Source organism: Bubalus bubalis, chromosome 4 (genome assembly GCF_019923935.1).
Source record: "Bubalus bubalis isolate 160015118507 breed Murrah chromosome 4, NDDB_SH_1, whole genome shotgun sequence".
In the NCBI taxonomy this organism is placed as follows: domain Eukaryota; kingdom Metazoa; phylum Chordata; class Mammalia; order Artiodactyla; family Bovidae; genus Bubalus; species Bubalus bubalis.
This window is the reverse complement of record NC_059160.1, coordinates 593540-606455: the sequence shown is the minus strand read 5'-3', so window position 1 is coordinate 606455 and position 12916 is coordinate 593540. Positions and strand designations below refer to the sequence as shown.

Here is a 12916-nt window from a genome sequence, read left to right as displayed (position 1 = left end):
GGCTGCAGCGGCAGCGGTCACTGGCCCTGTCTGGGGCTTGCCCTGCAGCCCAGAGGAGAGTGATTCTGTGGCCTTGGGCCCACCGAGGGACACGGTGGGGGACGCAGAGGCCCTGGGGAGGTTTGCGGGGAGCAGTGCCAAGCGTCTCTGGACACTGATGCCAGGCAGCCTCTGGCTAGGCCAGGAGCTTCCAGTCCTGGGAAGGAGCCCCGAGGTGACCGGCGCCCCATGGGGCTGTCCAGCTCTGGAGGCGCTGGCATTTCAGGAGGCAGGGCGCTATCCCCCTGCCCTGAGCCTGCCCAAGTTCCCCCACTCACCTTAGTGGTGAAGGACGCCGTCTTCCCATAGTGGTTCAGCATCTGGTCGCAGCTCAGGCTGTGATAGTCGATGACGTCCCTTTTGATTGTCCAGAGGAAGTAGGGCGTTTCATTTTTTACCAACCTGGACTGGCAAGAAGAAACCTTTATCAGTACCCAGCATCCGAGGCTCATGTCTCTGAGGGTGGGGCAGGCCCAGGACGAAGGGCTCGGGGTTTAGGTTGAGAAGCGCGTGGTTTCCATGCAGCTCCAGTCCTGACGGCAGCCTCGCACGTTCCCTGAGGGCCTCCTGCCGGCCCACGTGGAGCCGCTGTGACCACACAGGGCTTCCCATGTGAGGGGACGGGGGCTCGGACTCCGGGCGGCAGGGGCAGCAAGCGGGATCTACACTGCCCGCCCCACAGGTGCTCTCTGCAGGACGTGCTGGCCACAGCCCTGGGAGAGCCCCCTCCCCGGCCGCCAGGACGCGGGCTCCTCTGCTGCCCCGAGCCGTCAGAGTGCAAGGGCCCAGGACCGCGGCTGAAGCACGACTGGGAGTCCTTGGTGTCTGCGCTCTTCTCCTTGGTCAAAAATTCTAACCAAAGAGATATGAGGAAGGGAAAAGATTCTCCATGATCCTGCCCCCGGACATGAGCCGAACACCTTGGAGAAGACCCTTTGGGTCACATCCGCAGACAGCATGTCAGGACCACCTGAGGCCTGTGGCTCGGGTCAGCCCATCTTGAGCCCCGTGTTCTGGCAGGACGGCTCCTCCCGCATACCATCACACAGTGCTGCTGCTGGGGGTGGGCCGGGGGCCCCTACTGGGGCCAGGCTGCCAACACCACTTCCAAAGCTCACCTGACCCGGGTCCCTGGACTCGGGCTCAAGCCCTTGGTCCTTCCTCCTGCTCTCAGAGTGATGCGGCAGCTCCTGCAGCCACTTCCCCAGTAAGTCGCATCTGTTACAGCGCGTGATGAAGCATCACAGACGGATGTATAGAGAGTGTGAGGGCCACTCAGGCGCCCGAGGGGAGGCCCGGCCTCCGGTCCAGAGCTAACGCTCCTGCCCCCCAGGCTCCCCACACCCCCGACCCACAGCGCCTCCCCAGCCTCGCGGTCGACTTTTGCAGAAAGGGATCTGCGCCAGGAATAGGCGTGATGCGCCCACCGGCCTGTCAGGCCCTTGCCCATTTTCCATTAGATCAACATCTCTTCTGGTGGGCGGGCGCTTCACATACTCTGAGCAGCAAATCTGGGCAGTCACACGCCCTGCAAATTTCTCCCCGAGTGACTGGTCTTTGCTGTGTTCACAGGGTTTCTGGGGGCCGGCAGCCCTGCACGCCAGTGTGCTCGATGCATCCCATTCTCCTCACAGTGCAGCTTTCTGGCCTGGTTTTAACTTTCTTTTCTCCTCTTGAGTCTCAGCGACCCTCCATTACCTGCCAGCAGCCTCCCACAACCCCAGGCAACTGCCTCCCTGTCCACCGCCAGCTCTGCCCAGCCCACGACGGCTGACCTGCCGCCCAGCCAGCAGTGCGGCCTGGGAGTGCAGTCCTAGGTGCGGCAGACTGCACGTCCACCATCGCTGCCGGGGCTGTGCAGCCCCGACCCTCGGGGTCACCACAGATGGTAGGCTCAGCCCGTCTGCTCACACGGGAGCACAGACACGGGCACACGGGGAGGCCCACGTGGACACAGAGACGTGGGCACACGGGGAGCCACACACGTGGACGCACAGACACGGGGCACATGGGGATGCACGCACATGGACACACAGACGGGGGCACACGGGGAGGCACACGTGACGCACAGGGCACACGGGGAGGCCACGTGACGCACAGGGCACACGGGGAGGCCACGTGACACACAGGGCACGCGGGGAGGCCACGTGACGCACAGGGCACACGGGGAGGCCACGTGACGCACAGGGCACACGCACACAGGCACGTCCTCAAGGCTGGGTGTGACTGTGGCTTTGCTGCCGCCCCGCCTCCCAGGATGCGGCACAGAGGAGGGGTAAATGTCTGGCCGAGGCTCCCCTCGAGCTCACGGGGACCTACCATCACATCGTGGATGTCGTCTGCTTTCTCCAAAGCCACATCTTGATTCTCTTTGCCTTCAGCATGTTTGTTTTCTGCAAACACAACATACAGGAAATCAGCAAGTCACTGACCACAGCCAGGCCCACCGCTGGGCCCAGGGCAGAGCAGCGCCCCCACAGGTCCCATGAGGAGCAGGGCTAAGTCAGGCTTGGGCCGTGGTGCCCCCCCGAGCGTCCACTGAACGGACCTGTGCCGTGAACTGCGTGGAGGCCGAGTGGAGACCCTGGAGCCAAGAGGGTGCAGGCTCTGTGGGGAGGGGGCACAGGCCTGGCTCAGGTCAGGGAGGACCAGGCTGAACAAGCGTGGCAGGGGGCCAAGCAGGGGCCAGGAGGGAGCTGAGCCCAGAACAGGGACTTCTAGGGCCAGGCTGCTGACGGACAGTGGACAACGTCCAGGCACGAGGAGGCCTGGACGTGGATACACCTGGAAGTGACCAGAACCAGGGTTTGAAAGGGCTCGTCGATGCCTGGACGCCTGGGCTGGGGGCTGAGAGGCCAGCCCCTCCCCCGGGGAAAGCCACAGCGCAGGGCCCACATGGAACCCACTCTGGGTCTCCGTGACAGACACACACATTTCACGCAGAACACACACGCCGATACTCTACCCGGCACCCCTTCCCCATCGCCGTCGACGCTAGGCACGAGACTGGTCAGGAAGTGGAACTTCTTTTCCACCCAGCCCTTCCTCCACAGGGTGGACCGGATCACTGGGTAGTGTCCGCAGATGGAGAAGATCTTCTTTTCCTCAAATTGCAAGTGTGTTTGAAATTAAGGAATGGAAAATGAGTTAACCCTGTCTCTGTAAGAGGAGTCTGCTGTCAGGATGAGGGCCGGTCCCGGCAGGAAGATGCTCCATCTGCTCTGAGAATCAGGCAGCCGCCAGGGCGGGGCAGGCAGCCCCCAGGCAGGCCCACCTCTGGTCTGTGTCCACGGCCCCGGGTGTGGGGGCCTTGCACGCACAGGCCTCGCTCACACTCACCCAGAGGAGGCACAGCCAGGACCTTGGGGCTTCTGGAGGCTCAGACCTCAGCTCAGGACAGGTCGAGGTCTGAAAGGCGGGCCTCGGGGTGGACCCAGGACCTGTGCGCTATGGCTTTCTTTCCTGTACAAAGGTGACCGGCCCGCACACTTGGGGATGGGGAGGTGCTTGAGGTTTGAGGAGGGGTTGGGGGCACTCAGATGCCGGGAGGGGCCAGAGGGGCAGCGCCCCCACCCAGGGCCAGTGCCAGGGACAGAGGACCCCACCCACTACTGTGGGGATGAGCCAGCTGCCTAGGGCCAGGCAGAGGGCAGTGGCAGACAACCCTTTGCTTCCCAGCGGACAGTTGAGCAAGGAGATGGACGGTCACGCTGGGGCCCGAGGCCGAGCTGCTGAGGACCCACCTGGACACATCCTGTGGGCAGCGGCGGGGACCAGGGGCATGGGCAGCAGTGAGCCTAGGGCCTCACGAGCTTGTGAGAGCAGGACAGGGCAGGAGGAGGCAGCGGCTCAGACTCATGGGGTCCCTAATTAGACTCTGAATTTGAAAGGCAGGTGACCCTGGGTGGGCCTGGCCTAATCAAGGGTGCTCCTGAAAAGAGGGTCAGAAATGGAGACCAGCAGGGACGGCCTCTCCCCACTGCGGCTCTGAAGGTGCCACACATTCTACAGTCTCGGGGAAATCAACCCTGCCGACCAGCTGAGAGAGTTCCGAGGGGGTTCCTCCCGCTGTGGGCCTCCAGATGCGACCCGCCAGCTCCGTGCCTCGACAGACGCTGAGCAGAGGGCCCGGCCTGGACCCTGGCCTACAGGAGCCGGGAGATAGCACATGGGTGTGTCTAAGTAGCTAAGGCCGTGGTGGTCCGTCACACAGCATGGGCGCGAGGACCAGGACCACCTGCCAAGGACATGCGGGCTTGTGGCCAGACTCTGGCAGCCCAGTTCCAGCACCCCCTCGGGGGACCACGGGGCTCCTTCTGCTCAGAACACGGGTCCGGAGCCTGGCCTGCCCGGCCGCAGGGCGAGGGCCGTGCTCCACGACAGGGGCCGTAGTGAGGAGGGGCGGGGCTAACGACGGCAGGACCCCCTGCCCACACCCCCAGGCTCCCTGCTGAGCTAGGGTCAGACTGAACAACTTCAGAAAACTGGACGAACTGTAACAAGCCAACAGAGTACAAAACGGAAGGGAACCGCAAAAGGAGAACACGGAGTGCAAGGCTTCTAACACAAGAGGGAAAATCAGTCCACAAGTAGGCATGAACGGAGAGGAAAAATGAGCAGGCACCAAATGAATGAAACCCCACGGGAATATACCAGACAAATACACAAAATGCTCCAGTTAAAAGGCAAGAAGTGCCAGACTACATCTTTTTCTTATCTCAATCTATGCTGTTCACAAGAGAAAATCAAAAGCACAAGCCTACAGACAGGTAGAGAATAAAATGATCCAAGTATGAAACACAGCAAACTTTGCGACAAAGATGCATCACTAAAGTAAAGGAAAGCACCGTACAATGCGAAGCAAACACTCAGCTTCTCATAACACATTTGTCTGCACCCACTAACAGAGCTATAAATTATACACAGCAAAACTTGGGAGAAACACAATTAGACAAATCCACAATTACACTTGGAAATTTAACATGCTTCTCTCAGGAAATTAAAGAACACAGAGACAAAAAACAAAAACAAACCCCTCAAGTCTAGAGGACTTGAAGAACTCAAATGAAAACCTCTTCCCTGATGACTGTGAATAGAGCACTCTACTTCAACATCTATATAAATTAACAAAATGCTAGGCAGAAAGCAGGTCTGAATACATTTCAACAGAAATATACCAATTACATTCTCAACCACAGTTAATCAAACCAGAAATCAGTAACAAAATAACCAGAAACAACCTTCTTTATTGTTGTCCAGTCGATGCTTAGCCATGTCCAACTCTTTGTGACCCCAAGGACGGCTGCACGCCAGGCTCCTCTGTCCTCCACTATCTCCCAGAGCGTGCTCAAATTCATGTCCATTGAGTTGGTGATGTTATCTAATCATCTCATCTTCTGTTGTCCCCTTCTCCTTTTGCCTTCAATCGTTCAGCATCAGGGTCTTTTCCAATGAGTCAGTTCTTCACATCAGGTGGCCAAAGTATTGGACTTTCATCTTCAGCATCAGTCCTTCCAACAACTATTCAGGGTTGATTTCCTTTAGGATTGACTGGTTTGATCTCCGTGCTGTCCAAGTCTTCAAAAGCATCAGTTCTTTGGCACTCAGCCTTCTTTATGGTCCAACTCTCACATCTGTACACGACTACTGGAAAAACTGTAGCTTTGACTATATGGACCTTTGTCGGCAAAGTAATGTCTCTGCTTTTTAATATACTGTCTAGGTTTGTCAGAGCTTTCCTTCCAAGGAGCAAGTGTCTTTTCATTTCATGGCTGCAGTCACCATCTGCAGTGATTTTGGAGCCCCCCAAAATAAAGTTTATCACTATTTCCATTGTTTCCCCATCTATTTGCCATGAAGTGATGGAACTGGATGCCATGATCTTCGCTTTCTGAATGTTGAGGTTTAAGCCAACTTTTTCACTCTCCTTTTTCACTTTCGTAAAGAGGCTCTTCAGTTCCTCTTCACTTTCTGCCATAAGGGTGGTGTCATCTGTGTATCTGAGGCTATTGATATTTCTCCCAGCAATCTTGATTCCAGCTTTGATTCATCCAGTCAGGCATTCTGCATGATGCTCTCTGCATGTAAGTTAAGTAAGCAGGGTGACAACATACAGCCTTGATGTCCTCCTTCCCAATTTTGAACCAGTCCATTGTTTCACGTCCAGTTCTAACTTCTGCATCTTGACCTGCATACAGGTTTCTCAGGAAGCAGGTAAGGCGGTCTGGTATTCCCTTCTCTTTAAGAATTTTTCATAGTTTGCTGTGATTCACACAGTCAGAGGCTTAGCATAATCAATGAAGCAGAAGTGAATGTTTTTCTGGAATTTCCTTGCTTTCTGTGTGATCCAGCAAATGTTGGAAATTTGATCTCTGGTTCCTCTACCTTTTCTAAACCCAGCTTGTACATCTGGAAGTTCTCAGTTCACATATTGCTGAAGCCTAGTTGGAAGGATTTTGAGCATAACCTTGCTGGCATGTGAAATGAGTGCAACTGTGTGGTAGTTTGAGCATTCTTCGGCATTGCCCTTCTTTGGGATTGGAATGAAAACTGACCATTTCCAGTCCTGTGGCCACTGCTGAGTTTTCCAAATTTGCGGATGCAATGAATACAGCACTTTAACAGCATCATCTTTTAGGATTTTAATAATCTACTAGTCTAGAAATTAAGAACTATACTTTTAAGTAACCCACTATCAATGAAAATAGTACAAATTGTTAAGTACTTTGAACTGTATCTCATCAAAAATACTACAAAATGAAATCTACTGAAACGCAAGTAAAGCAGTACTTTGAGGGATATTTGTAGCCCTAAACGTTTATATGTTTTAAGGTCTCAAAAGAAAATCTGAAGCTAAATCTAAAGGTTAAATTCTATTTGTAGGAAACCCCAGAAAGGATAGTGACAGGAAGCACAAAGGTTCATCCGTGGTTGCCAGGATTTGGGAATAACTAGGGCAAGAGGTGGCTTCCAAGAGGGCGGCCGCGCTCTGCTGTGGCTGCGTGGGTCGCCACGGACCACGTGTCTCTCCTGGCTGTGCTTCTCTCCAGGTGCACCCAGCGCATTGCAGCCCAAGCTGCGCGTGTACGACCCCCGCACTCGCAGGTGAGCCCCAGAAGGACGTAAGGTTGAGCGCGTTTCCACACGTCACTGTGCGTTGGGTTTCTCGTGCTTCCTCACTGTCCTGGCCTGAGCAAGGTGACCGCACGAGAAGGACGAGAATCACGTTCTCAGAGTGGAAGCTGTGGAACCATCTGAAGAATTCTTGCCCTTCCTTCAGTTCAGCTTAGTCGCTCAGTCGTGTCCGACTCTTTGTGACCCCCTGAATCGCAGCACGCCAGGCCTCCCTGTCCATCACCATCTCCCGGAGTTCACTATTCCCCCCCAAATGCTCCCATTCTGGCGAAAGGTGGGCCTCTCCCTTGGGGACGTGGGTGGGTGTCCCAGGGGCCCCATATGAGCACCAGAACTCCTCACACACAAGCGTTCTCACCACGTCACTCGGGGGCCTGGGCCGAGGGTGGGAGGGTTTTGTGTGTCACTAGGAGTCTGTCCCTTGTCTGAGACGTGTGTCCACAGCTGCGGTCACATGAGGGGCACACACTGGCCACGTGGCTGCAGGAGAGATTTTCACCGTGCACGTGTCTGCACTTTCGCATTTCAAAAGCATCACTTAGTTCAAAAGGAAGGGTGTAATGTAAAGGAGCTCCGGCACAAGCCTCAGGCTGGGGCCAGGACCAGGGGCACACCTCAGCTTCAGGGCACGCCACACGCCACAGACTCACTCTACAAACTCCAAAATGTATTCCGTTCTTAAAAAGAACCCGTCCCCACTGAGCCCAGAGAGCATTTACCTTGACTGCCTTGTCCGTGAGTTGTTTTGCTATTTTGAATCTGTCTAATTTGGGGGAAGAAACCAAGTCTTGGGAAACTCCCCGTTTTAATTCTGCAAAAGAAAAACAGATGAAGGCAAAGGCAAGACCAAACTAGTTACATTCAGACTCAGGAGATATCAGTCTAACCCCTGTGTCCAGCCCCCCATGGCACTCAGTCAGCCCTCAGAGACATTTCATAAAATTCCAAATGTGTGTATACTTAATAGTATAGCTTCAAATATATAAAAACACAAGTGGACAGAGACTTTTAAAACCAGACATAGAAAATTCAAATTCATATTGAGATACTTCAGTGAACCATTCGTCTCAGTAAAGGAAGGGCTGCCCAGGTGGCGCTGGTGGTAGAAAGCCCGCTTGCCAATGCAGGAGACGTGAGACATGAGTTCGAGCCCTGGGTCAGGAAGGTCTCCTGGAGGAAGGCGTGGCAACCCACTCCAGCATTCTTGCCTGGAGGATCCCATGGACAGAGGAGCCTGGTGAGCTACAGTCTATAGAGATGCAAAGAGTCAGACAGGGCTGAAGTGACTTAGCGCACGCTCAGAAAAGGAAAGCATAAACAAAGAATCATTAAAATGTACCAGATTTGAATCGATCAGCCCTAAGTGACACCCAGAAATCAAATCCACGGCTGAGGACACACCATCTCTTCACACACCTCTTCCAACACTGATCACATACTGGGCCATAGGGCCTCTGCAACTTCAGTGGATCAAAATGATACAGATTAAACTCTTTACCACTGAAGGAAACTAGAAATTAATAACAAAATGGTAACTAGAAATTTTTCTAAACATTCAAAAATTCAGTTCAGTTCAGTTCAGTCGCTCAGTCATGTCTGACTCTGAGACCCCACGGACCGCATCACGCCAGGCCTCCCTGTCCATCACCACCTCCTGGAGTTTACTCAAACTCACGTCCATTGAGTTGGTGATGCCATCCAACCATCTTATCCTCTGTCGTCCCCTTCTCCTCCTGCCTTCAATCTTTCCCAGCATCAGGGTCTCTTCTAATGAGTCGGCTCTTCGCATCAGGTGACCAAAGTATTGGAGTTTCAGCTTCAGCATCAGTCCTTCCAATGAATATTCAGGACTGATCTCCTTTAGGATGAACTGGTTGTATCTCCTTGCAGTCCAAGGGACTCTCAAGGGCCTTCTCCAACACTACAGTTCAAAACCATCAATTCTTCGGATCTCAGCTTTCCTTATAGTCCAACTCTGACATCCACACATGACTACTGAAAAAACTATAGCCTTGACTAGATGGACCTTTGTCGGCAAAGTAATGTCTCTGCTTTTTAATATGCTGTCTATGTTAGTTATAGCTTTTCTTGCAAGGAGCAAGCGTCTTCTAGTTTCATGGCTGCAGTCACCATCTGCAGTGATTATGGAGCCCCCAAAATTAAGCAGTAGACTTTAAAAATAAAGCATGGCTCAAAGGAGAAATCAAGTGGAAATGATGAGAATTGTACGGTAATGAAAATATGGCCCATCAAAGCATTAGAGTACAAACAAAATTATGATTAGAGTTCTAAGAATACAGAGGTTGCTAATATTTAAAAATCCATAACATAATTCATTGATACAGTAAATAAAAATATGCAGAAGAAAACATGATTCAATGTAATAACTGTTCATTTTAAAACTCTCAGTAAACCAGGAATAAAAGGGAACTTCCTTTCAAACTTATAGCAGCAAGAATTTATGGGTGTTTAATTCATAATTTTTGTGAATGACAACTTAAAACATACTACTTGTACACTTGAAAGGGAAAATATTAACCAATGGTGCTTAGAGGAAGGTATCCTAGTGAATCTGGATCCATTTAGGACTTCTGTTATATAAATATAAATTCAGTTCTAAAATGAAAATTAGTATTTTGAATAAATTTGCCAAAGAAAATTTGACAGCTAAAGAAATGTGGAAAAGTAAATCATGGCTTTTTGTTTTGTTTTTTTTTTTAAAAACTTATAGCAACATCATACTTCATGGTGAAACACTGAACAATTTCCTCTGGAGTTCAGAAACAAAAAAGATGTCCACTATATCACATCTACTCAACATTATACTCCAAGTTCTAGCCCATGCAATAGTGCAAGAAAAGGAAATAAGAGGTGTAAAGACCGAAAAGATCTGCAGGTGATGAGTGTGTATGTAACACATTTGATGGTTAGAATTAGTAAGTATATTTACTAAGGTCACCAACCACCAAGGCAGGAAAATGAACTCAACTGTATTTGTATACCCATCACTTCATGGGAAATAGATGGGGAAACAGTGGAAACAGTGTCTGACTTTATTTTATGGGCTCCAAAATCACTGCAGATGGTGACTGCAGCCATGAAATTAAAAGACGCTTACTCCTTGGGAGGAAAGTTATGACCAACCTAGATAGCATATTCAAAAGCAGAGACATTACTTTGCCAACAAAGGTCTGTCTAGCCAAGGCTATGGTTTTTTCAGTGGTCATGTATGGATGTGAGAGTTGGACTGTGATGAAAGCTGAGCACCGAAGAATTGATGCTTTTGAAGTGTGGTGTTGGAGAAGACTCTTGAGAGTCCCTTGGAGATCCAACCGGTCCATTCTAAAGGAGATCAGCCCTGGGTGTTCTTGGAAGGAATGATGGTAAAGCTGAAACTCCAGTACTTTGGCCACGTCACTCGGAGTTGACTCATTGGAAAAGACTGTGATGCTGGGAGGGATTGGGGGCAGGAGGAGAAGGGGATGGCAGAGGATGAGATGGCTGGATGGCATCACCGACTCGATGGACATGAGTTTGAGTTGGTGATGGACAGGGAGGCCTGGCGTGCTGCGGTTCATGGGCTCACAAAGAGTCGGACACGACTGAGTGACTGAACTGAACTGAACTGAGAGACAATTAGGAAATGGAACTCAAAACTGCCATCCACAGTAGTGTTAAGCATGGACTACCTGGGAGTGACTCTAAGAAAGGTGGTACACGCTGCTGCTGCTGCTGAGTCGCGTCAGTCGCGTCCGACACTGTGCGACCCCACAGATGGCAGCCACCAGGCTCCCCGTCCCTGGGATTCTCCAGGCAAGAACACTGGAGTGGGTTGCCACTTCCTTCTCCGTTGCATGAAAGGGAAAAGTGAAAGTCAAGTCGCTCAGTTGTGTCCGTCCCTTCGAGACCCCACAGACTGCAGCCTACCAGGCTCCTCCACCCATGGGATTTTCCAGGCAAGAGTACTGGAGTGGGGTGCCGTTGCCTTCTCCAAGGTGGTACATACTTGTAACTAAAAGTGGGAACCTTGCCAACAAGATAGAAAGAGATGATGTTCGTGATCAGGACACTGAATACAAAGATATTAATTCTCTTCCCAGCTGATCTATATATTCAGTGGAATCACACAGCAGGACTCCTGTGTGTGTGTGTGTGTGTGTGTGTGTGTGTGTGTGTGTGTGTGTTGGGGGAGGGGTAAATTAACAATTGATTCTAACAATGCAAAAGTCCAAGAAACCCTGAACACATCTTGAAGAAAAAAAACAGAAAAATAGTGACTTATTATGAGGTTACTGGAATTAAAGCAGGTGGTTTGAGTTAGGATAGGCAGATAGATCAATAGAACAGATAGCAGAAGCCAGAGCCTGAACTTGACAGTCACTTTCAGGAAACCCAGGGCGAGGGGCGCAGGACAATACTGACTAGATTCTGCTCTGTGCTCCCCTTCCAACGACGTGGGCTCGGATGGCAGCCTGTTCGTTTCACCTGGCTCCATCCCTGCTTCAACCTTGGCCTCGGGCACCTCGTCCTTGCTCCCTTCCAGCACCTGGGCCCCTGCAAAGGGGCATAAGCGCAGGGGTGGAGGGGGGACTCTGGGGGAGGGCAGGCAGGGCTGCGGTGGAAACAGAAGCCTGGGATTGGGGGTGGGGCCTGGGGTTGGGGGAGTATGGGTTTCGGGGGCAGGGCTGGGATGGATGGGGAGTCTGGTGTTGGGGGGAGTCTGGGGGTGGGGGGCAGGGTTGGGTTGGGGAGACGCAGGTCCGGGCCCCCAAGGGCGGGGTTCAGAGGTGGAGGGCTGGGCGGGCCTGGAGTTCCGAAGGAAGGGTATGTCTGGGGCTCCACGGGAGTGGTCTGGAATCCCGGGGGCGGGGGCGGGGGGGCAGACGGCGGGCCCAGGCCTAGGGTTCGGAGGGAGGCGGGCTTAGTGCTCACCCGGGCCGGTCTGCGTGCCCCCGCCCCCCGTCGCGCTGTCTCGCGTCCTGCGGTTGCCCTGGGCGACGGACCCCAGCGGCGCGGCGCATTGTGCAGCCCGCGGGCGCCGGCGGCAGGGCCTCGCCGCGCGGCCGGCGCAGGGCGTGGGGCTTCGCGGGCGCCGGGGCAGCGGGGTGCGGCGGGGGCGGCTCCGGGCGCGGCCCCGAGCGCATCTCCGGGCGCGGCGGCGCGCGGTGGGCGTCGGGGGCGTGGGGTCCCACAGGCCACGGTTGAGGGCACCTAAGCGGCGCCCCGGGCGGGGGCTGCAGTCTGAGACGCGGCCGCGGCCGGCGTGGGGACCGGGGCGCGGGGCACGGAGCATGGTGTCCGCGGGGAGGAGAGCCCACAAGTGGCATGCGCCCAGCCCGAGGTCACCCAATCCCAACCGCGCGGCGGTCGGGATCACACAGACCCGCCCTGGCAGTCAGAGCCCCCCAAGTCATAAAGACCTGAAGGTCACACACCTGGGACCCGCCCTTGCAGGATAAGCGGACCATCCAGGTCAGGCTCCGCCCGCTTAACATCCAGTGTTCCTCGGGAAGACGACCCCAGCCCTCCAGGAGCTGTGCCGTGTTCCCTGGGTCACTCGTGGGGCCTGAGGTGCCTCCCTGGGAGTTCCGAGCACCAGCCAGCATCCTGGCCATCCTGATGTCCAGCCTCTCTGGTCCAGCATCTTTGTAGAGGGAGGGGTGAATAGGAAAGATCCACCTACCCCATCTGTGCCTTCCTCCTGGTAACGTTCCAAAATCTAGATGTCATCTTTATTTGGTTT

At 53.6% G+C, this 12916-nt stretch overlaps 1 protein-coding gene across 1 annotated transcript in view; it reads right to left on the bottom strand.

The window, feature by feature from the left end:
- Positions 1 to 11751, bottom strand: part of TTLL8 (tubulin tyrosine ligase like 8) — a 59038-nt gene extending 47287 nt beyond the window's left edge. The window contains exons 1-5 of the mRNA XM_025282641.3: positions 11596 to 11751; positions 7893 to 7984; positions 3005 to 3143; positions 2359 to 2432; positions 318 to 446 (exon numbers count right to left, since the gene is read on the bottom strand). Of these exons, the coding sequence (XP_025138426.3) occupies positions 318 to 446; positions 2359 to 2432; positions 3005 to 3143; positions 7893 to 7984; positions 11596 to 11668 (507 nt within the window). The 5' untranslated portion in view covers positions 11669 to 11751. The remainder of the gene's footprint in view (positions 1 to 317; positions 447 to 2358; positions 2433 to 3004; positions 3144 to 7892; positions 7985 to 11595) is intronic.
- Positions 11752 to 12916: the final 1165 nt, after the last annotated feature.